The following is a 25,330-nucleotide window of genomic DNA, read 5'->3' on the forward strand; positions in this document are numbered from 1 at the left end:
TTTTCAGTTTTCCTCCCTTTTTTCTTTACTGCCTCTGTCCACTTTCTCACCCTTCTTTTTAAATTTTCAGCTACTTACAATTTTCCATCTCCTCACATTCTGAAGCTCTCCAATTTCCCAACCTCCTATTTCCTTTTATATGCTCCCCATTATCACATTTCAATTACTGTACTGTGTTCTTTTTCATCTTATCCGCTTTTTGACCTCTTCCATGTGGCTCACCACTCCAGAATCGCTCTCCCTCTATCAGGCTATATCTCTCTATCCCTCTCTCTCCTTCCCCTAGCATCTTCTTATCCCACCTCTCTTCCGTCCTATGGGTTCATCTTTCATCCTCTCTCCCCACAGTCCAACATCTCTCCCTCTCTTTCTGTTCTTCTCTCCCTCCTTAATAGGTGGAAGGGAATGAAAAAAGATGCTGCATCCCTTCCCCTTCCACCCCCAGACCTAACCTTTCTTTCTCCCTTCTTCCATTCCCAGGTCCAGTTCTCTCCTTTTTCCTGTCCTCCCATGCCATATCTCTCCCTTTCAAACTATCCTATCCTTTTATTCTATATATCTCCCTCCCTCCCTCTACATCACCCCTAGCTGCCCTGTTTGCACCACCCCCCCTTACACCAGCCCTGCTCAGCATGTTAAGGAAAAGATACGAGCAGGTAAAAGAGTCTTATGAAACTCCCTTCAAGACCCACTCTGACCCTCCTCTCTGTCGAGCCTGCCTTCCCAGAAATAAAATTTAGGCGGGAATCGTGAATTCCGACTCCCACCTAAATTCTATTTCTTTGAGCATATATATCTTGTAGTTGTGAAAGCCTTTCCAAGAACCTTTTGGTGTGTGTCCGGGAGGAGGGCATTGTTTGCACCCTTGTGTGCTCTGCTCTGACCTTCCTCTCTGCCGGTCCTGAGTTGGGACTGGCAGAGAGGAAGGTCAGAACAGAGCCCACAGGGGTGCAAACAATGCCCTCCTCCCAGGCTTCTCACTGGCACATCATCAGTGACATCATCAGTGATGCGGCAGAGGGGAGGCTCTGGCAGCTGGGCCACAAGAAGCCTGTTCAGAGTTCTGCCTCCAACGGCCGGCCACCACCACTGCTTTAGAAAGCAGGCCAGGATGTATGTGAGTTCTCTCTTTGTCAACAGCCTTAACTTGCTGCTCTGCTGGAACCACATACTTCCTGCTTCTGGAAAGGCAGGACCTGGCAGAAAGGAAAGCCTGACACCAGCAGAGCAGCGAAGTTCCCAGACCATGATGCTAACCCCGGGAGCACCCCCTCATAGTCTGCACCCGGGTCATACTGTCCCCCACCTTGGTACACTGTAGTAAATCTAGGCCAGTGATGGCTAACCTTTTTGAGCCCGAGTGCCCAAACTGCCGCACAAAACCAAAGAATTTCCTCAAAGTGCCAGCACGTCTATTAAACCTTAATAACAAGATTTTAGTATCTAAAAATTCTTTATAAAGTTGCCTGAACTATGTAACATCATTTTTAAAGGTTGGAATCTTTGTATTGTCAGAGAATCAATTTGATTCACAATCCTTTGGTTTTCATTTCAATTTATTGGCAATTTATAATGTTTTAATGATTTCATTCAATTTAATGAATTTAGGAAGAATTTGATTCAGTTACACAATATATTTTAAATGTATTATTCACATAACATGTCAAATGTATCCTGAGTAAAAAAAAAGATAAACTTCTTAAAACTGTTAACTGTGTCAAGACTCGGTGTGCATTCCCAAAGAGTCTATACATGTTTTTTTGTAAAATTTACAATCAAATTAGAAAATAGTTAAATCATTACATTTCTAATAATATGATGTAAAGAAAACAAAAGAGCTTTCAATTAAACCAACCGTTTTTATTGGAAATTCCAGATTGGAATACAACAGGGCCATGTAAAGTCCCTTTTTTAAATAACATCTTTAAATAATATTTAAATAACTTAGAAAGTGTCTTAACTGCAAACTGAAAACACTGCTTCATGTAAACATATGCATTGGGCATGCTCTGAAAAAAATTAATGTGATTTTTGTTGTTGCATGCATGCTGATAACTTGTCAATCCTTTCAGAGCAACACATGCAGCACTCATGTCATCCGTTAATCTGTTTCTAGCATCAGATTTTATATGATTCAAAGCCGAAAACAGATGCTCACAAGCATAGGATGACCCAAACAAAGTAAGAAGAGCAATCCCAAGTGCTTTCATGGACTTAAAATTGTCTGGCAGAGAATTCCACGCTTTTAGGATTTCATTTTCAGAACTGCTAGCAGTGATTTCATTTGTCACCCTTTCACACTCAATAAGTTCAAGAGCCGCACGCAGATCATTGAATTTACTTTTCCAGATAGAGCTTTCTTGAAATTCCAGTAGCTCCATTTCCAAATTTTGAATATCCAACCACTGTAAGCAGGAAAGATCAAGATCTTCAAATGTGGACTTTTCTGGGGAAGTTATAAATGAAAGGGTTGTCTCCATCTTACGGAACTGAGAAAATCTTTTACTAAAATTCTCCTTTGCTTCGGCTACAATGGTGGAATATGCTTTGTGGATTTCCTGGTGTTTTTTATGACTGTCCACAAATGTTGTAGAATTATCCAAATGTATTTTTAGGTTGGGAAAATATTTTAGCTGTCCACTCTCAAGGTCTTTTTCAAAAACATGCAATTTTCTCTCAAAAGCTTTGATGTCACTAAACATGCTTTCTGCTGTTTTTCCCATGCCTTGTAATTTTTTGTTTAGTACATTAAAGTGGTTAGTAAAATCTGTAAAGAACATGAGGTTGGTAAGCCAGGCCATGTTGGTGAGTTGAGGATAGTCATCCCCCTTTTCGTTCATAAATAGCCTAACTTCTTCCAAGCAGGCCACAAATCTCTCTAACACTCGTCCTCTGCTCAGCCACCGGACATTATTGTACATCAGTAAAGTGTTATATTGTGCCTGAACCTCATCAAGAAGGGCTTGAAATTGTCGAAAATTAAGAGCACGCGCCATGATGAAGTTCACCATTTTTGTTACATCTTTGAGGACATCGTCAAGTTTTTTGCTGCTTTCTTTGGCGCAGAGAGCCTCTTGATGTATTATGCAGTGAAATTGAATCAGTGGATGTTTTGCTTCCTTAGCAAAGAAATGAATGAATCCTGATGTTGTCCCCACCATGCTAGGTGCTCCATCGCTAGTAACTGAAACCACTTTTTCTGGACTTATGTCTAGTGATGAAAAAGCCTCCATCACAGCATTGTGGATATCTATTCCTTGTGTTCTTCCAGGCAAAGACAGCAGTTTTACCAGCTCTTCTCTCATGATGTCACCAGTAGCATAACGCAAAATGAGCGCTAGTCTTGCATGGTTAGTAATATCTGTACTTTCATCCAAGCACATGGAGTAGAAGGGTGCTTTTTGTAAGTCGCAAGTAAGCTGTTGACTAACATCAGCAGCCATTCGCAGAACCCTATCTTTTGCAGTATTTCTGCTTAGCGGCATCTCAGAGATGCGCTGCACAATTTTATCCTTGTTTTGGAAATCATGGAAGAGTGAATTACTCCCAGCCAAAATTGCCTTTTTGATAAAATCTCCATCAGAGAGGGGCTTACCATGTTTTGCCATGCACAGTGAAATTTGAAAGCTGGCAACTGTAAGATGATTAGTTTTTGAAAGATAGTTGCTAAAACTAAGAGACTGGGAGTGATATTTCTTTAATTTTCCTACAAGGAACTCTTTTCTTTGAGCTAAATCAAGTTCAGCAACACTGTTATGGTTGGTCTCAAAGTGACGTTTGACACTTGATGTGCGAGACACAACACTTTCATTACACATAATACACAATGCTTTCCCACTGCGTTCAATCACTCCATATGTTTCTGTCCGACGCCAAACTATGCAACATAGTAGGCAAAAGCAGTGTTCCTGACTTTATGATGCAAGACCTACGGAAACTGGAACAGTGGTCATCAACTTGGCAGCTAGGCTTCAATGCTAAAAAATGTAAAGTAATGCACCTAGGCAAAAAAAATCCACACAGAACTTACTCACTAAATGGTGAAACCTTGTCCAGGACCACGGTGGAACGTGATTTAGGAGTGATCATTAGCGATGATATGAAGGCTGCCAATCAGGTGGAGAAAGCTTTATCCAGGGCAAGACAAATGATGGGCTGCATCCGGAGGGGTTTTGTCAGCAGAAAACCTGAAGTCATAATGCCACTGTACAGATCCATGGTGAGACCCCATCTCGAGTATTGTGTTCAATTCTGGAGACCACACTACCGGAAAGATGTGTTGAGAGTTGAGTCGGTTCAGCGTATGGCTACCAGGATGGTCTTGGGGCTCAGGGATCTCACGTATGAGGAAAGGCTAAAAAAATTGCAGATGTACTCACTGGAGGAGCGAAGAGAGAGGGGGGACATGATTGAGACCTTTAAGTATATCACAGGGCATATAGAGGTGAAAGATGATATCTTCAGTCTTACAGGGCCCTCGGTAACCAGAGGACACTCGCTGAAAATCAGGGGAGGGAAGTTTCAAGGTGATGCTAGGAAGTATTTCTTCACCGAAAGGGTGGTCGATCATTGGAACAAGCTGCCTCAGCAGGTGATTGAGGCCAGCAGCGTGTTAGATTTTAAGAGAAAATGGGATATTCAAGTGGGATCTATAGGGGAGTAGAAGTCAGGGAGTGGGTCATTGGTATGGGCAGACTCGATGGGCTGTGGCCCTTTTCTGCCGTCAATTTCTATGTTTCTATGTTTCTATCTGTTTTTGCTTTTTTTGCTGTACTCGTTTTCTTTGTTCAAGACTTCAAGTCTACAAAAAGATAAAATTTGTATAATAAAAAAAATCTAATGAAATGCTGTATACAAATCCGTCCCCATAAAAAAATATGTGATTGGCGAATTTTACTAATTGTAGACATCCGTTTTGGTCAAAAAATATACTGCCCAGGTGAAAACCAGACTTGTGCAACCTGAGTGTATGGGAAAAGGACTTTTATTTTTCATTATTGGAGCCTTTGTTATTTTATTATGATGTTTACAAAAGCACTGTGAAGGGCCACATATACACTTTACTGTTTTTTGCTATATTGAGTTTTCCATAAGGTACAGCGCAGAGGATTAGTGTGTTGGTTGTTCACAGAGAGCCCAGCCCTCCTCTCAGCTTACTGAACTTCTCTATGCAATCATCATAAGCAGCTTTTTTATTTCCTCGAATTTAGCTTGTCCCCCATGGAAGATACAGAGGTTTTTACAGAGGAGCACATTATTAGACACATTAACATCCCCCCATATCCTCACCTCTCTAGCATGGGAGCACTAGGAACTGTTCCTGATTACAGATGTCACATGTGGAGTCACACTACAGCCTCACTGAGTTCCTGTGACAGACTCAGTGTGAAGCTTCTCTTCCTCCCCCCACTTCCCCCTCACACACTGCCTGGCTCATAGGATACTAAGGGGAAGACAGGCAGGCTAAACATCCACTCACAGGACTGCAGCCAGCATAGGAGGATGGGCCGTGGCCCACCGGGACAATGCCCGGTCCTCCCAATGGCCAGTCCGGCCCTGTTGCCAGGTGACCTGCAAAGCAGACACCGGCACACTCGCCTCCCGCCGCGCCGCATATCTTAATTGCAGACTAGAGAGTTGCACGGGGACAGAAATCCCACCCGTCCCCGTGAGAAATCCCACCCGTCCCCGTGAGGAATCCCTCCGTCCCCACCCGTCCCCACGAGGAATGTCCTCCGTCCCCGCCCGTCCCCGTAAGGAATCCCCTCCGTCCCCGCCCGTCCCTATAAACTTCAGAAATAGTTATTTCATTTAATTATGCTACTGAATTAAAGGCTCTGGTAGAAACCCATTTACAAATAAGCAAAAAGACTTTATTAATTTGGAACTATTAATTGGGAAGAATACACACTTTGTAAACGGGTTTCTACCAGAGCCTCTTTTGTTTATAAATTTTTATCAACACAACTAATATACTACTTTATCCTGAAGCAAAAAAAAAAAAGAAATAGAATTCTTTTCCTACCTTTGTTGCCTGGTTTCTGCTTTCCTAATGTTCTCATTCAGTTCCTTCCATCCACTGTCTCTCTTCCTTCTGCGTCTTCCATTTGCTCTGTTACTATGCCTCTCCCTTTCTCCCCCCTTCCAAATTGGTCTGGCACCAATCTTCTTCCCTCCGCTCCCCCCATAGTCTGGCATCTCTGTCTTCTTCCCTGCCAGCGTCTTCTCCCCACTCTCTCTTCCCCATTTCCTTTCAGCATCCTTCTCCCCCCCCTCATCTTCCCCATGTCCTGTCAGCGTCCTTCTCCCCCCTCTGTCTTCCCCATGGCCTTTCAGCGTCCTTCTCCACCCCCCCCCATCTTCCCCATGTCCTTTCAGCGTCCTTCTCCACCCCTTTGTCTTCCCCATGTGCTTTCAGCGTCCTTCTCCCCCCCCGTCTTCCCCATGTCCTGTCAGCGTCCTTCTCCCCATTCTGTCTTCCACAAATGCTTTCAGTGTCCTTCCCCCCACCACGTCTTCCCCATGGCCTTTCAGCGTCCTTCTCCCCCCCCCCGTCTTCCCCATGGCCTTTCAGCGTCCTTCTCCACCCCCCCATCTTCCCCATGGCCTTTCAGTGTCCTTCTCCACCCCCCCATCTTCCCCATGGCCTTTCAGCGTCCTTCTCCACCCCCCATCTTCCCCATGTCCTTTCAGCGTCCTTCTCCACCCCTTTGTCTTCCCCATGTGCTTTCAGCGTCCTTCTCCCCCCCCCCGTCTTCCCCATGTCCTGTCAGCGTCCTTCTCCCCCTTCTATCTTCCACAAATGCTTTCAGTGTCCTTCCCCCCCACCTCGTCTTCCCCATGGCCTTTCAGCGTCCTTCTCCACCCCTTTGTCTTCCCCAGTGCTTTCAACGTCCTTCTCCCCCCTCCTTCTCTCCCGCCCCGTGTGCAGCACAGCCGGCCAGGTCCCCTTACTTTTGTGGTGCTAACCCGACTGACCGACAACAGCCCCGGTCTGACAAACCTCCCTGCCCTTAACCGCGAATCTAAATTTCCTTCTTACAGCTGCTGTAAGAAGGTAATTTAGATTCGCGGTTAAGGGCAGGGAGGTTTGTCGGACCAGGGCTGTTGTCGGTCGGTCGGGTTAGCGCCACAAAAGTAAGGGGACCTGGCCGGCTGTGCTGCACACGGGGCGGGGCGGACCGCCCCCTCCCTTGGTAGCCACTCGAGCCGCGAGGCTACTCCTCCTTACCTACCCTGCCTGCAGCACAGAGCCGAACGGAAGTCTTCCCGACGTCAGCGCTGACGTCGGGAAGATTTCCGTTCAGCTCTGTGCTGCAAGCAGAGCAGGTAGGGAGAAAAGCCGCGCGACTTAGTACATCCAGCCCCGCAGGAACCCCGCGACCCTCGGAGGCGTCCCCACGGGATCCCCGCGACCCTAGGGGGCGTCCCGTGCAGCTCTCTATTGCGGACCTTCCCGCGTGCCATAGGTTTGCCATCGCTGATCTAGGCTATTATGGACCTCGTTACACAATATCCTAATCTCCTATTTTTAGGAGACTTCAGTATTTATATGGACACGCCACATAAGTCAGCAAACCAGTTCCATTCTCTGCTGACACTCCTGTGCAATCAGATATAACAAAGCCATTGTCTTGGCTACCATAAGGAACCCTTCAGCGCATCCCACTGCTCCATGACTAATACAATGATATTAGGATGATAGAGAAACAGAGGAAAGTCCGGACTCTCACTTTGTTCATTATAGAGCAGGAAGCAGAGGGGACCCAATGGGAATCCAAGCTTAACTCCCACAAAGAGTCCGCAATAAGTTCTAACAGACTTAAGGGGCTGAACAGCCGACGGACTGTGGGGTTATCCACTTGATCGAGGGCCACCACTGTATCTTGTGAACTCACTCTGTCCTGCAATCCTGCATCTCCCAATAGTGAGGACTCACTCTGACAAAAGGCATATAAATAGACTCCTCGCCATCTGAGTCTCTCTCAGAAAGCCCCACCAGATCCTGGCCAGCCTCCGATACTAAGGCAGATGTACCCTGGAAGCCCAAGCCCCCTTGCATGTCTCCTGGTATGCTGTCAGACTTCCCCTGGGGATCTCATCCATCCAGATAAGCTCTCCACATCAGATTGAGAAATTCTGAAGACTATGCCATATTAGGCAGCGCAAAGTCTCCTTTAGATGACTCCAGCTTGTGTCTCTTGGGCTCCTTGGCCTCCACACTCCTGTGCTTAGAATGACTGCTATTCCAAGGCTGTGGAAAGGATTTACTCCCAATCAATAGAATACCCCCCTTCCCCCGACTGTTCTCAGAATACTGACAGAGGAAGAACCCCTTGATTTAACAGTGAAGCTGAAATCCATAAGAACCATTTATCTAAGTTAGATAAGCAAGATTCCCCTCTGTAGCTCCAAAACCCAAATCTTACAATTCACAAAGAGGTTACTGGCACTGGCTTCAAGAAAAGTGCTCTCTCAGATGCAAGAGTAGCCCTGAACACTGTAGTACTAGAAATCACAAGGAAGAGAATCCAGAGGTAAATATTGAAGATTGTAGAATAAACTACAGAAATAAAAGAGCTAAACAAAATCTCCATAGTCGGTTACACCTCTAAAACAGGTAAGCTGCAGAGGGAGCCCATGGGAACACACTTAAACAGGATGAATAGGAATGAGTTGTGGATGGTTGGGGACCTGCACAGAAATGTAGGTAGGTGGGGTGCAAGGAGAGCAGCCACTCCCCCTAATGGATTTTGAATGAAATGGCACTATGCAAATTGGACCTGCAGCCTCACACCAGCACCTATTTTATAAAAGGTCTGTTGCCCCTAACATCAAAATCTGGCTACGCTTCTGGATCCGTGCCCTTCCAGTGAGATTCCTCGGGATCACGCCAAAGCCTTCTTCCAGTGGCACCAAGAGTGTGACTGGGGGCTGTGGAGCCAAGCTCTGAGCTAAACCAGATACAGTCTTGAGACTGTGACCTGGGAGTAGCCAATGGACTCAACAATGCGGTGCAGCCACAGCCAGCAGAGTAGGGAGCTAGGCCAGGGACACAGCACCAGAATATTTCATAGAGCACCACACAATACAACTGGTGATGTCACTGGTTGAATTCAGTTCTCTCTACTTACATATGCTGTTCAGAAAGGTTAATACTGACTGGTTCATGCTGATGCTAAGAATTATTTTTAGGATAAATGCATAGAAAATGTTGTATACATTGCTGAAACAAACTAATACTTTTATGCATCTTGCAGCTCTTACAAAGCAGAATGTGAAAAAATGTACAGAGTAAAGAATTTTATAAGGCACTGAATATGTATGTATGTACCTTATATATACTCAAATATAAACTGAGATTTTGGGGCCAAAAATGGGGGTCTCTGTTTATATTTGGGTCAGCATTGACCCGCCCCCTCCTGAACCTGTTGCAGGCCTCTGCTGGGCATGCCATGAGACCTGGTGGTCCAGCGGTGGCCAGGACAGGAGGGATCCCTCCCACCTCCTGTCCCATCTGATTCTAAGAATTTATTCCTCTCTCCCACCACCTACCTTTAGTATCCCTGGTGGTCCAGCGGTGAACTTCCTTCGTTCCTGCCTGCATAGTCCTGCTAGCTGATTGGCTGTCTACATATTGGGCTATAACAGAATGATCAGGTATAACTGCTACCACTTTTGCTCTGACTGCTTCAGAGACACAAGAAACTCCCAAGGAACCGATTCATTTTGGGTTTACTTTTCTCTCTGATGTTTATCAAAAGTCATACCACACAGAGTGTGCACAGAACCACAAGACAACAGAGGGCAGGCTTATAAGGTCCATGTATTAGGAAAGACTCCTGATGCTTGCCGGTTAGGCCAAAATATGGACCTGAGCAGTGCGTTTGACCTGGTAGACCACGACATACTACTAAGCTGTCTAGATGCTATAGGCATCTCCGGACACATGTTACATTGATTCAAAGGTTTCCTGAAAAACTGATCCTACCAGGTCATCAGTGAATATGTCTACTCCCAATCATGGACCAACTTCTGTGGTGTCCCGCAGGGCTCCCCACTATCATCTACCTTGTTTAATCTAAACATGTCTTCACTAGGTCATGAACTATCCAAACCAAATCTCCAATCGTACATATACGCTGATGACATCACAATCATCATCTCCTTCTCTACACTATTTACTGTACCGAAACCAGACACTTCATTTCATCCATCATCGATCAGGTAGAACAATGGACAAAAACTTCAAACTAAAACTAAACCCTGAAAAAACTAAAATATTTATTGCCACCCCAGTGAACAAATACAAAGAACCATCAATCAGCTTACAAGGGAGAAACTTTCCTATCAACCCCATTATAAAAATCCTTGGAGTGACCTTAGATCAGCAACTGACATTTGATGTCCACACTGACATCTTAGTAAAAAAATGCTTCTACCTACTATGGAAACTACATACGATAAAACCATACTTCGACTTTGCATCATTTAGACTATTAGTACAATCACTAATCCTAAACTCACTGGACTACTGCAACATCATTTACCTAGGTTCCTACAAAAAAAAACAACCAAAAGATTGAGAACAATCCAAAACACAGCCATTTGACTGATTTTTAACCTGCACTGGTTACAAGTCGAGGTCAGAATAATTTTCAAATTCGGTTGCCTATGCTTCAAAACACTATTCGGCAAGGCACCCACCCACATTCTGAATCACTTTGTTCTCCAAAACAAACTCCACTTCTCACGCAGAATATTACTATTCACCTTTCCGACTCCCAAAGGATACAAATTCAAGATTCCTCCAAGACACTTTCCTTCCAGGAATCTGGAACAATACTCTAAGTAACTTACTCCTTAACTATTTGTCATACCAATCATACAGAAGATCACTGAAAAACCATTTATTTGACAAATTTGTTTAACTTCCTTAATCGTTTTTCTTCTACATCATCCGGCATGCTCCTGCTGTATATAACTACGTTACACGCCTGTCTGTTTCCTCCTACTTCATGCTCATAATGTAATTAGGTTGCATTCATGCAGTCTCTCTTGTTGTAAACTGTCCTGAACAGAAAATTATAACGGGAAATAAAGCTATTATTTTTATGTATTTGTACTAATAAAACTTTTTCAAAACCAGTGGTCGCCTTCGCTGTTCTTTTTGCTTTCTCCTGAGTGAGAAGGGATTTCTCTCCTGTATTTTCAACTACATCTTTGGAACAACCATTTAGAGGTGCAGATACTTCTATAAGGTTCACAGATATTCCCTGAGGAAGCCCCACGAAACAATGACCATTATCATAAGTGTACTGGAAATTTGATTGATCCTGATGCTGATATTATGCAAGATTCGAATATTTAAGATAAGCTGAGTTGACAGAAAATTGTGTTTAATAAGTGTATTAAATGATTCATTCACCAAATTTTCAATAGTTAGCCTCCCTTGCCCCAGATACAAAACACGGTATGAGCCCAGTAAGGACAGGGAAAATGCCTACTGTAGCTGTATATAATTTGTAAACTGCTTTGGTTGTACAACAGAAAGGCAGCATATCAAAAGTCATACACTGTTATTGTAGACTTCATGCACATTTTTCATCATTGATTGAAATTGATGAGCAAAATCATTTTATATGCCCACAAAACATTCCCGAGACTCAAATACGGCACTGATCTTTGACCTAAGGGCCGCTGCGTGAGCAGACTGCTGGTCTGACCCAGCAGTGGCAAATCTTATGTTCTTATGTTCCTTCCTTTTAATGAGAATGAGAGCTTGGTCGGAGGAATTGCATTTTGATTATATATCTATATATAAATACAGGCAGATGTCCAAAAGACAGCATAAACCAGCACTTGGACATCTTACTAGTCAAAACGTTCAAGTGGGCATTCACAAAAAGATATTTTAGGCTTCTTTCTGGTCGTTTTGTCTCCTGGGAGTCCAAATCTCAAGTGGACATGTTAGAGGTGTGTTTTGGGTGGGCTTAGGACTTAGACACTTGGCAGGCATAATCAAACCTTTAACAAAAACATCCTGGGTTTTTTTTAAGTTGTTTGGAGCTAGACTTGTTTTAAAAGCTTCTAAATGCTAAAAAGGTGCCCAAACTGAGCAGATAACAACTGAAGGGATTAAGTTATGACCCCCCTTACTCCCTCAGTGGTCACTGACGTTTCCTGCCACTGAAAGATGTGAAACCCCCCCCCCAATACATTCTAGCCCAGGGGTCTCAAAGTCCCTCCTTGAGGGTCGCAATCCAGTCGGGTTTTCAGGATTTCCCCAATGAATAAGCATGAGATCTATGTGTATGCACTGCTTTCAATGCATATTCATTGGGGAAATCCTGAAAACCTGACTGTATTGCGGCCCTCAAGGAGGGACTTTGAGATCCCTGTTCTAGTCTGTATTATGAAGGGGTGCTGAAAAGTTCTCAGCCCAAGAACCAACTTCCTAAATTTTGAGCATTATTTTGCCACTGCAGGGTGTTATCTTATTTCATTAAGTGCCAATTTGCAGAAACAAAATTCTATGGTTTTGATATTGTTTCAGATCATTAATTGAACCATATCCGTATTTTCTTCTTGGCTGAGCCAAGAACTTTTTAGCATTTCCCTCATACAGCTTCAGATGGTCAGCAGACATCATTCTGAGCCCAGAGAGGCACTCTAAGGGTTACTGCAGTGAATTTCACATTAAAAGTCCAAGGTACAGATGTCCCTATAAAACTTGCTTATATTGTATGGTGAGCCCTCCAAAACCTACTGTACCTACATTAATATGACAGCTGCAGGTATAAGGGCTATTGTGGATATAGTAAGTTTTGGAGCAAGTTACAGGCCCTATAATATAGGGACATCTGTACCTGAGATGTTTTATATGGCATTCACTACAGTATTTCTATGCTCAACTGTCTAAACAGTTTGCTAAAAAAATTTGTAGGCTGCTTGGACGTCGGGGAAAGATTGCTTTTCTGCTTTTTTCAAATGGACGTCTTTATATTTGGTAATGGCCAAAAAAAGGTAGACTTACTAAGGGCCAAAACATCTAGGTAAGTTATTTTCAAATAAAAAAACAATAAAACACAAGACGTCTTGCAGTTTAGAAAATGGACATCTTCTCTGCTGGAGTTCTGGATGTCTTTCCCAAACGTCAAAACACAGACTTAAGACGTCCTATCGAAAATGCCCCTCAATGTCTTATTATATATGTCATCAATATCTGAATACAATCTTAATAAAAATAATATAGCTATCTATGACAGTGCTTCCCAATACACTTACATGCTACTTGCTTTTCCAAACCTGTTCATGCCATACCTCGTTTTCGGACATCATTCCTGGTGTAAGTTGGGGGCCTGTCCCCAGAGAGATAACTAGCACTTCTTCAGGCAGAACTTCCTGTATGGTATCCTGGGACCATCCTTCTTGATCTGTGTGATCTACCAGATTAGATTTGCTTCTGCTTCGAGTGGCTGATGGTGAGTTTAAGATACATTAAGAAAATATTTTTACTGTTTGTAGACACAAGAACATAAACTGTCTACAAAAACAGGAGTATCATAGCTATGGATGACAAAAGCAATGGGAGTGTTTCAAATTACAGCAAAAACCCCATTTTCTGGCTCTTAACTCTAGAATTCTCAAGTAATTGACATCTCTCCCAGGCAACACCTTCAATGGAGAAGAATGATAGAAGGAGAGAGTAGAAATTCTCAGCTCTGCTTCATCATGCCCTTCCTTCCTCTACCCTAGAAAAAGGCCGCGAGGAAAAATTGCAAAAAGCCATTTTCAGCTTTATCCTCTTTCCTCCTGTTCCCTGTATAGTTGAGTAAGCAGCAGAGGGTACTCTCATACCTGGTTATCACCCATTTGTCCTGACACTGGTAAAGGAACCAATTAAGCTACTTTAAATGCTTTTAACCTAGAGTAGTGCTCAGACTCCAAAGATGGATTGTAAGAACTCAATATGGGGACAAGCCCCTGTAGAGATTCTTATGGTATCTATCATTGCACCATTTTGTGGTTAAAGGTAGTTTAAAGTATTGTTAAAGCCTTGTTCATGATTGAATTAGTCCATAAAGAAGCATAATGTCCAATAGTAAATAAACTTCAAATTGATAATCTCAAAAATAGACTTAGCTTGAAAAATATCAACAGCAAGTGTTCAGCTGGGTCCTGACGCGTTTCGCCGCTATGGCTTCCTCAGAGAACCCGCTAAATAGCTGGAAAAGTTCAATGCTGTGAATATCCTGATTCAAAAAGTAGTTTTTTCTGTTTCCTGTGAAACTACTTCCTGTGAAACTACTGTTTCCTGAAAAAACTACTTTTTGAATCAGGATATTCACAGCATTGAACTTTTCCAGCTATTTAGCGGGTTCTCTGAGGAAGCCATAGCGGCGAAACGCGTCAGGACCCAGCTGAACACTTGCTGTTGATATTTTTCAAGCTAAGTCTATTTTTGAGATTATCAATTTGAAGTTTATTTACTATTGGACATTACGCTTCTTTATGGACTAATTCAATCATGAACAAGGCTTTAACAATACTTTAAACTACCTTTAACCACAAAATGGTGCAATGATAGATACCATAAGAATCTCTACAGGGGCTTGTCCCCATATTGAGTTCTTACAATCCATCTTTGGAGTCTGAGCACTACTCTAGGTTAAAAGCATTTAAAGTAGCTTAATTGGTTCCTTTACCAGTGTCAGGATATCATTGACCTTTAGGAACTTCCTTCTTATATCTCCCCAGTCGTTTATATTGTTATCACCCATTTGTGCCAGATAATGGGACTTTTACTGTACCTCATTTCCCAAAATACAGAAATATGGATGATGAAGTATTATCCCACTACTTTATACCATCAGATTACACTATGAACAAATTTTTTTTTTTATTTGTTCCTGGGTAATAAGTATTTTTAATTGCCTATGCCATAAAAGTACAGAAAATGGCTATCAATTCCCTCAAACTTTGCTTTTGTGACCAGGACACTGATATCTTGAAATTTACCTTTTTTGCAGAACATTCCAGATTGATTCCAAGCTGAGCAAACTTTATTTATTTAAAAATTTATATACTACTTTAAACCAAAGCAGTGTACAAACAATATACAAAATAAGCAAATACATTTACACATCAAACATGACTTTCAAACAAAATTCAAGGCATAAAAACCTCTCTGGGTCAGCAATCTCACAATCAAACAAAATTCAAGGTAAAAAAAATACTTCTCTCCTAGAAACATATAAATGCTGATACCTATAAGTATGTTTTCCAAATCTCTCACTCAAAATGAAATCTAAATATCGAACCTCTCTCATGGATTCACAAATACTGACATAAGTATGTTTTCAAAAGTTTTTTTGAAAACACCTCTAAGACTTACACAGGCGCAATTGTCCTGGCAAAACTTAAGGGCCCTTTTACTATGGCACAGTAGGTAAGAATTTTGCTTCTCACTAGGATGGCAGAATTTTCTGCTATAACATTTCTTAGAATGTTTGATTTTTTTTCAAATATGATATTTGAAAATATGAAATATGTTGCGAGAATCTTGTATACATTAGTCATAGGTGACATAAAAGTATTGTTTTCATTACTATAATTTCATTTTCTTCTTCTACAGGATGGGGGAAGGGGGAGACAGCCATGAAGTTTGCTTTACCAAGAATTTGGCAAGAACTCACTGACCACTCAAGCAACTGTTACTTCTGAATGATGGACCCTTCCAAATGTCGAACTAGCAAGCATGCCATCTGCAATCACATATCCAGATATTCCTTCATCCATTGCACCAGTGCACCAGAGCTCCCCATACCCACTCCCCCAGAAAGAATGCAGCTGTCTTCAGAAGAGAGCAGAAAATCAGAGAGTGAGGGAGATGTCATAGATCCAGTTTAGAATATCAGTGGTGCAGCTGATAAGAGAAACTCATACTATCCAAACCAGAAAGACTTCAACGACTTGATCAGAGATCTTGTTCTCATCAAATCCAATGCCGAGCTTTTGACATCTAGGCTCAAATAGTGGATGAAAGTGTGCAAGTCACAGATCAGAGGAAGCATCATGATGGGCTCTGCTTCTACCGCAATGTGATCAGTCAGTTTGAGGCAAATGGAATCGCCTGTAACCCGAAAGAGTGGAACCTCTTCATTAACAACTCATCCTGGACTTTGAACGCTACCAAGGACAATATAATGAGAGAATGATGGGAGACTATACCTGGGGCTGATTCATGAAAGTGACTTACAATATATTCGCAAATCTCGAAAAACAACTTACTTCTAAATCTTCTGTGGTCATATTTGTATAACTTCAAGATAAATACATGTTAAATGTGATTTATATGTTGCTTTATATGACTATTAAAAAAAATGAAAATATGAAAATTCGGCGTTTTCACATTTTAAATAGGTAAAATGCAAAGTTTGACTATCCCGGTCACAAAAGCAAAGTTTTATGGGTCTATATTCTTTTTATGAACATCAAATATACGAGGCCATTCAAAAAGTATCAGCTCTCACTCATTTGCGTAAACAAATAAAGCTAGGGAGGCGTGGTTTGGTGCATGTATGTAGGCGACCCTAATGTGAATGCTTGAATTTTTTCCCATCTACAGAAGCTGCCAATCGCTGGCAGACCGTCAATGAGTGAGGAAGTGCAAGTGAGCGTCGTCAGATTTTTGTTTTTGACATAATGACAGAAAAAATTGAACACTACTGCATTAAATTTTGTGTAAAGCTTGGTGATTCCCAAGTGGAAATGATCCACAAGATTCAACAGGCCGTCAGGGCAAAGCAATGGGTACCACACAGATAAAGGATTGGTACAACCACTTCAGAGATGGCCGCATATCAGTGAACAATGGCACACGTTCTGGTAGGCCCTCAACATCCAGAAATGGGATCGTCATTGACCAAGTGAGGACCCTGGTGATGCAGGATCATCTAATCACGATCAGAGAACTTGAAGATGAGGCGAGCATCAGCGTTATCTTTTCATTCCATTTTGACTGAGGATTTGGGCTTCAGGAGAATTTCAGTGAAGTTCTTTCCAAAGCTGCTAAAGATCAAGCAGAAGCAACTCCGTTTGGAGATTGCACAGAACATGCTGGAGACCGTGAACAGTGATCCCAACTTCCTCAGCAGTGATCACTAGTGATGAGTCCTGGGTTTATGGGTACGATCTAGAAACCAAGTTGATGTCATCACAATGGAAGCATTCAACATCCCCGAGGCCAAAAAAGCAAGGCAGGTCCGCAGCAATGTCAAAGTCATGCTGACCATCTTCTCTGACTCCAGTGGTGTGGTTCATCATGAGTATGCACCACACAGCACAACCATAACCAAGGAGTACTACCAAGAGGTTCTGCGTCGCCTTCGTAATGGCCGGACCTGTGGGCAGTGGGCAATTGGCAGCTCCATCACGATAACGCACCTGCCCATTTTTCACATTTGATATGGAGTTTCCTGGCCAAACACAACACACCTGTGATTCCTCAGGCTTCCTGCTCTCCTGACATGGCTCCGTGTGACTTCTGGCTTTTCCCCAAGCTGAAAATGCCCCTGAAAGCGACCAGATTTCAGTCAAGAGAAGACATCATGTAGAATGCGACAGACCAGTTGCGAGCAATCTCAAAAAGAGGCGTTCCAGCACTGCTTCCGGCAGTTGCAGAACCGTTGGAAGAAGTGTGTGGCAGCCCACATGGGACTACTTTGAAGGATATTAGGATAAGATTGTTGTATCTGAATGCGAGCATTTTTTATGAATAAAGGTCTGATACTTTTTGAACGGCCCTTGTATGCTGACATGACTATAATTCCTTGACACAGACTTTATACCTTTATGTATACTTGACTTTTATTATACAGTCTTTTGGGAAATAAATACTTTATTTTAAACTACCTGGAAGTCCAAGAACTTTGTGTGGCTTTTGATATTCTCTATTTTGTTGTGAAACACTGATCCTTTTTTTTTTTTTTTTTTTGTTCTTTTGAGCTTGTTGTTATGGAAATAAAACATTTTCTATACTTTTTAGGCATGAGCAAGTAGGAAATTACACTTACTGTCCAGGAAATAAAATGTTATATAGTGTTATGTTTTTCCAAAGGCTTTTAGGTTAATACCAATACCAATACATCTCAAGACAATATTAAACCATAACACCTTCATTACTGAGTTTGCTTCCTTTCCTTTTTTTTGGTGTGTCCACAGAACAGTCATGTGCTAATCTCCAATATAAGTCCAAGAGTTCTATTTTGGAGTGGAAGATTAGGTTTTTACCTGTGTTAATCTTCTTTCTATTAATCTTCTCTGTAGTCAATAAGTATGGCATTCAATCCAAACCCACAAACTAGATCTTGCAGAAGTGTGATACTCGCAGCTTTCAAAACCTCCTACATTGCCAGTAGAGTATTGTGCCCCCTTCAGTTTTATTACAAAGAAATCTATCACCACTGGAACAAAAACACAAAGAAGAAGGGGTACGGGGATCTTCCCTGCTGACATTATACAGTTCTATTCTGCAGCTTATGAAGAGAATAATTAGTAACAAACATAAAAACATTCAAAAAACATAGCAGCAATAACAACCAACTTGCTACGTGCAACAGGTACTAACATAAAAGGAGACAGAGACTGAATAATGCACTTATATATACAGTACAATCTTATACAAGGACATCTGGATGCCAGGAGAATTATTTCAGGCGTGGAAAAGACAAAATATCCAAGGCAGAAAAGCAGGCATTACTGAGGAAAGAGGGCGGGCCATACAGACTAGAGGTCTGCATGGGAACTGGGATCGCGGAAATCCCACAGGGATCCCTCCCTAGGTCAATGGGACTCCCACGGAGACCCCTCCCAGGCCCAAGGGACTAATGGGGACCCCCCCCCAAGGCCAACGGAACTCTCACAGGGATGGAACTGGGGTTCTTATCCTGACTCGAGGCCTATCTAATTTCCGGTCTGGCGCCACGCTGAGCTCCCGACGAATCAACAGCAACAGTCTCTGTCACGTAGACATGGAGCTCAGAACATAGGCAGTAAGCTCAGCATAAAGGCAGTAAGCTCAGCATAACGGGTCAATCACAAATGACCTTAGAACTCTGGGCCAATCACAAACAACCTCAAAGTTCTAAGGTCGTTTTGATTGGCCCGTTGTACTGCAGCTGAACCAATGTATGCCTGTGCTGAGCTTACTGCCTACGTGATGAGCTCCAGAGAAGGGAGAAACGGTGGCTGAGTTTCTGCTTCTGGGGAGCTGCGGTGCTTCATTTTTTGTTGCCTTTTTGTGCGTGTCTAAGGCGCTGCTTTGTGCAGCCACCCGAGCGAGGAGCGGGGTGGCTCTCTGACTCCCAGCTGCATTCTGCCCTGCCCCCATCTGAACTGGCCAAAGTTGTGCGGGGTAAGTTTAGGCACTGGGTCTGGAGAAGGGAAGGACCTTGGGGGAAGGAGGTGGCTCGGGCCGGGCCAGGCCAGAAACCTGCACCTCCCCTTCCACGGCTCCCCGCTGCCGTGGTGAAGGTGGCTGCAGCTCTTGGACACTGGGGTGGCTGGCTGGGAGAGGGCCTACTCCCCCTGCCAAACCACTTGGCAGGAGCTGGCTGGAGCTGCTGAGATCAGGTTAGTGGGGGTGGGGGAGGGGGAAAGGCTTGGCGGATGCTGGGACTTGGTATGCATGTAACAGGTGGGGGAGGAAAGAGAGGACAGTCAATTTGGCCCACAGGTTAGGCAGGGGTGGGCTTGGGATTGTGGGGGACAGCTAGGGGAAGGCAGGCAGGCCAAGGTGAGGAGAAGAAAGAGTGAAAGCTAGCATGAAGGGAGAGTGAGATGACAGGGAGAGGAGGGGGGCACAAGATAGCAGAGACAAGCAAGCAGGCAGTATGGCTAATATGAGAACTAGCAAAAGGGACAGGTGACGACCATCATGAGGGTAGGGAGAATGAGGCAATGGTGAAATGGAGCATGGGATGACAGGTGGCTAGAGAATAAGGTGGCAGACAGGCCAGCCAAGGTGATAGCCTTCCATCTTAGGCAGAGAGAGAGATAGGGAGAGTGAAGTGGCAGGCTGGTTGGGGTGAAGGGGAAGGGAGAGAATCTGGTGACAGTAATAGGCATAAAGGGTACAGAGATGATGGTGACAGCCAGGCAGGCCTGCCAGGATCAGGGGTAGGGAGAGTGTGGTGATGATGACAAGGAAGCAAGTGAACCAGTGTGAGGGGTAGGTAGGTTGTGTTCTGTATGTATGAATATGACTGTTTTCTTTTAGTATTGACTATGCAGGATCGATCTGTATTAATCTGGCTTTAGTTTAATAAAGGGGATTTTGATGTTCTAATGCTCACTGCAGTGTTTATGATGCTCCCTTTTCCTAGGTGTACCCTTGCTTTGTGATTCATGGATTATTACTAAAAATATTTTTAATAGTGAGGATGGGGTATTAAAAAAAAAGGAGGGGGTGTTAAAAAATGATTGTATTTTATTGTTGGTTTAAATAAACTAAGACTTAAAAAAAAATCAAAACTTTCTGAAGTAATTGCTGCCTTTTATGGCGACAGGTAACTTTTAGAGGGGGACCGAGGGGATTCATCATGGGGACGGGCGAGGGTGGAGGGGATTTTGGCAGGGATGGGGGGGATTTCTGTCCCTGCGCAACTCTCTAGTACAGACTCCAGAGAACAACAGAGGTAAGAACCTAATCTTCCATTCTGTTACATCTCTTGAGTCCGAACGTAAGGTGATGTACAAGAGCAATGGCAACATATAGGGTGAGACAGGAGAGCAATACTGAGGCCCCAAAGGTGGCGTCCTCTCAAGCTGCCACATCCACTCTGTAAAACCTCGCAAAGGTATGAAGAGAAGACCAAGTAGGTGCCCTACAAATTTCAGCTGGAGGGACTGACTGAGACTCAGCTTATGAAACTGTGACACTCCTGGTTAAGTGCACCTTGAGAGAAACCAGCAGCTGTTTTCTCACAGGTGATGTATGTCAACGAGATGGCCATGTGAAAATATCTGGCAATAGAGGTCTTGGATGCTGGTTTACCATGCCAGGACTGACTAGTTAGTACAAACAGATGGTCAGAAAGATGAAAATCATTGGTCCTAAGTAGTGAAGTAAGACTCTTCGCACATCCAGTTTCTGTAATATTTTATCCTGCTTATTTGACTCCATGGGTTGAAAAGCAGTTAGACAAACCTCCTCATGGAAATTAGAAACAACTTTCAAAAGGAAAGAAGTAGCAGCACAAAGGGTTACTCCTGCCTCCATGATCCTGAGCCACAATAAAGCCTACAATAGAGAACTTGCAGCTCTGAAATGCCTAGACGATTGCCACTAGGAACACTGCTTTGACCGTAAGGTCCAAAAAGCATTTGTCTTTGAGCAGCTCAAAAGGGGCTTTAGTAAGACTCTTTAAAACAGTGTTAATGTTCCAAGTCAGAGAGCAACTCTGAGAAATCTAGTCATGTTTGGGGGAGAGTGTAAGCGAAACTGAACCACTTTGTGCTCTGAAGCATGAGAGACCTGCCACTTGTACCTTCAGGGAAGCCACTGCTTGGCCTTTCTCCAGACCAGCTTGAAAGAAAGCAAGGACCACCAAAATGGGAGCACATAGCGGCTCCACCAGGTCTCTGTCACACCATGGTTGAAAAGCCTTCAAAGCCTTGGCATAGGCCGCTATAATAGAGGGCTTTTTAGCCCACAAGAGGAGTAGCAATGACAACGTCTGAATAGCCTCTTTGAACTAGAGCCTTGCGCTCAAGAGCCATGCCATAAGACCAAAGCACTGAGGATTCTCCATGGGAACTGGTCCCTGAGAAAACCTTGATGGCAAGAAAGTTTGAGGCCCCTATCTCATTGAAGATGGATGAGATCCACATACCATGGACGGTGAGGCCAGATCAGACCCACTAAAATCATGAGTTGGGGCAGACTTCCTCCTCTGCCGAAGGCACCCGTCACAGTTTCAAGTGACAGGCCTGTGCAGCAAACGAGGCTGCCACTGCTGTCTTGGTGTGTGGTTTTCGCGATAAGGCATATGGGGACAGACTTAAAGATCTCAATCTGTATACTTTGAAGGAAAGGCGGGAAAGGAGAGATATGATAGAGACGCTTAAATACCTACGTAATATAAATGTGCACAAGTCGAGTCTCTTTCATTTGAAAGGAAACTCTGCAGTGAGAGGGCATAGGATGAAGTTAAGAGGTGATAGGCTCCAGAGTAATCTGAGGAAATACTTTTTTACAGAAAGGGTGATAGATGCGTGGAACCGTCTCCTGGAAGAGATGGTGGAAACAGAGACTGTGTTTGAATTCAAGAGGGCCTGGGATAGGCACGTGGTATCTCTCAGAGAGAGAATGAGATAATGGTTACTGCAGATTGGCCATTTGGCCTTTACCTGCCGTCATGTTTCTATAAGACCATGTCCACCCTATGATCCTGCGAATCCTTTAGCATCACTCCTCCTTCACTAGGGAGGGCTGTGCACTTGGTGACGAGCCACTGCATAGTCTACCTTCAGCTGATCAAACAGCTGTTGAAATTCGGAGGCCATGGGAAAAAGCCTGGTTGCGCTGGAAAAAAAGAGGTCCGAATACTGGAGTGGCTCATGACTGTACACTGAGAATTGGAAGGCTGTACATCAAGTTTCAATTCCTTGACCGCATCTGCAATAAAATGGTGGACTGAAACAGACGAACAGCCGGCGTATAGAGAGGCCATCACCCTAATCAAGGGCAATAAGAGGCATCCTGTTTGACAAAACCAAAAATGAAATTGGAGTCATCCAGGACTGAGCGAGTGCCCTGAGTTAAAAGAAGCATGGATCTTGACTTCCAACTCGGTCAATCTGGTCTGAGTGGTTGTTGGCACTGGGAACCAAATCACTTATCCCTGGAAGGAAAGATGCTCTCTGAAAACACTGATATGCTCTCTCTCTGTGGAACACGGCTCAAGTCCACTAAAAATGCTTTTCATATGAGATGGACAAATTCTAGGGAGAACCTTTGCAAAGAGGCAATAACTGACCCCTAATGGACTTCTGGCGAGACTTTTGTGGGATCCACAGACTCCACGCGCTGGCACTTTGTGCCCTCGCATGTTTCAGGTGACGGGCAGGATTTTCTTCCCATCTTCCAGACCCAGGATGGTTTCCTAGCCCTGGAAGATACAGATTGGGCTAAGGCCAAAGCTCCTGCTCCTTCCTTGCGCTTGCCACGGCACACAGTACATGGACACTCTTCCATCAACAATCTGGCGCAACTGACACATGAATTCATGTTAGCACATACTGAGGAGTCCATCTCTATCGATTTTTGTAAAAAGCGAGGGATTTTAAAGCAGATAAAAGCTTTAGAAAAAAAGGTTGTTTAACTTCCAAGATGGCTGCCACCAGAAAAATTGTGCCAAAATGGTCCTTGAAGACAATTAAAAAACAAAAAACTAATATAGGGGTTTCAGAGATGGGGGTCCTGAACTCTACCCTTGGAAACTGACTTTCAGAACCCTCCCCCTCCCGAGTTTCCCATAGGAAATAATGGGGTACTCATAGTTTTGTGCAGTGCCTGTCAGCTTTTCCCTGCTGCTGAAGTGAATGGAAAGGTCTTTCTGCCTTAAAAACTTCTCCAAATTACTCCTCTCCTTGAATCTTTGGGCTGCCAGTCAGACTGACCCTATGACTTCCACCTTCATGGAACCTCGAATGGCAAAGGGGCAGGAAATGCACAGCCAGCACCCTGATACCTTAAGGGTTCTTACTCGGGGCACCTTCAGCCTGCACTTAAGCCTCTGAAAAATTCAGAAGGCAAGCTGACTCCCAGTGGAAGGTACCCTGAGCTCTGAAGTGGCAAACAGTAGGCTGGCTCCACAGGTCCACCCGAAGGTTTGCCCTGTAAAGCTGCAGTCCGGCATCACGGAACCTGCGTCCTTCCCCAGGCAGAGATCCCTTAAACAAGGGGGGTCTGAGGGCATCAAAGCCACAGACAAAAACAAACTTTCAATAAAAATAAGAAAAATAAAGAAGAACAGATGAGAAACACTTCTGCACAGTTTGTTTGCAGAAGGAAAAACTAAAGGGGGCACTATACTCCATTGGAAATGTGGGAGGTGCTGAAAGCTGTGAGTATCACACTGCTGCAAGATCTGGTTTGTGGGTTTGGACTGAATACCATACTTACAGATTCCAGAGGAGATGTAACAGAATATGCATTTCTGTGACATCATTCCTACTACTATTGATAGATAAGAAAGCTCCAAAGAGACAGAAGAACACTAAATATACCAATTCCGTTATGCTGCTGTGACCATTACTTAGCTCTCAGCATGACAGACAAACCAGGAAGTCTTTTTTTCCCCGCACTAACAGACAGCATGAACCTTCCACATTAACACTGAACACCCCTGAATATACAATCACAATTATGGGACGAGACTAGTAGCATTAACATTTTAGGTCATGTCATGTCCAGCATCAATGAGACAAGAGGGGCCTGGCAATCTTTACTGGATGATAGCCTCTCTATGTTTTATAAGATCATTGGAGATTTTACAGAATCACAAATAAAATCCCTCACCTGCCAATATCTGGAGCTTTCAGTCTAGATTTAATAGCCAACAAGAAGCAAAAGTCCAGCCTATGTTCTGGACAGCACTGGGGCTCCAAATTTCTACAAGTGGTGTCCATTCCGGATTCTGGAGTACCATCAGTATGACAATAAAAGACTTTGGAAACCTCATTAAGGGTCTATTTTGAATATAGACATTTGACAGGCTACACTGCTACATATAACAATGGCTGCAGTAAATCCTTTATTTATGAGTATACTAGTGTTTAAGCCCTTTACATTAACGGGTGCTAGTAAAGCCTCCTTCCCTCACATGTCCCCTATTTTCAGCCTCAGCTCCAGCTCCAAACCCATTTCCCCCCCAGCCCCCTTCTCCCTTTCAGCCCCAGCCCCCTTTTCTCACCAGCAGCATTTCCCTCCCCAGCCCACTTCCCTGTGCAGTAGCATTTCCCTCCCCCACCCCACTACCCTGAGCAACATCACCTCTTCCGTGCTCCCCCTGTCCCTCTTCCCTGCTCTCCCTGTCCAGCAGCACCTATTCCCTGCTCCCCCTGTCCCTCTTCCTTGCTCCCCGGTCCAGAAGCACCTCTTCCCTGCTCCCCCGTCCCTCTTCCTTGCTCCCCAGGTCCAGCAGCACCTCTTCCCTGCTCCCCCTGTCCAGCAGCACCTCTTCCCTTCTCCCCCGGTCCAGCAGCACCCTTTACCTGATCCCCCAGGTCCTGCTTCCCCTGTTCCTCTTCCTTGCTCCCCCTG

The 25,330-nt window shown here is 43.9% G+C and overlaps 1 protein-coding gene across 13 annotated transcripts in view; it reads right to left on the minus strand.

Moving 5' to 3' along the window:
• The window catches only part of GAPVD1 (GTPase activating protein and VPS9 domains 1), a 189,433-nt gene that overhangs the window by 88,663 nt on the left and 75,440 nt on the right, over positions 1 to 25,330 (minus strand). For all 13 annotated transcript variants that reach the window (XM_033960247.1, XM_033960259.1, XM_033960249.1 and 10 more), the window contains one exon: positions 13,324 to 13,478. In XM_033960247.1, the coding sequence (XP_033816138.1) occupies positions 13,324 to 13,478 (155 nt within the window). The remainder of the gene's footprint in view (positions 1 to 13,323; positions 13,479 to 25,330) is intronic.

The sequence above is a fragment of the Geotrypetes seraphini genome, chromosome 10 (genome assembly GCF_902459505.1).
Source record: "Geotrypetes seraphini chromosome 10, aGeoSer1.1, whole genome shotgun sequence".
NCBI classification, from domain to species: Eukaryota; Metazoa; Chordata; class Amphibia; order Gymnophiona; family Dermophiidae; genus Geotrypetes; species Geotrypetes seraphini.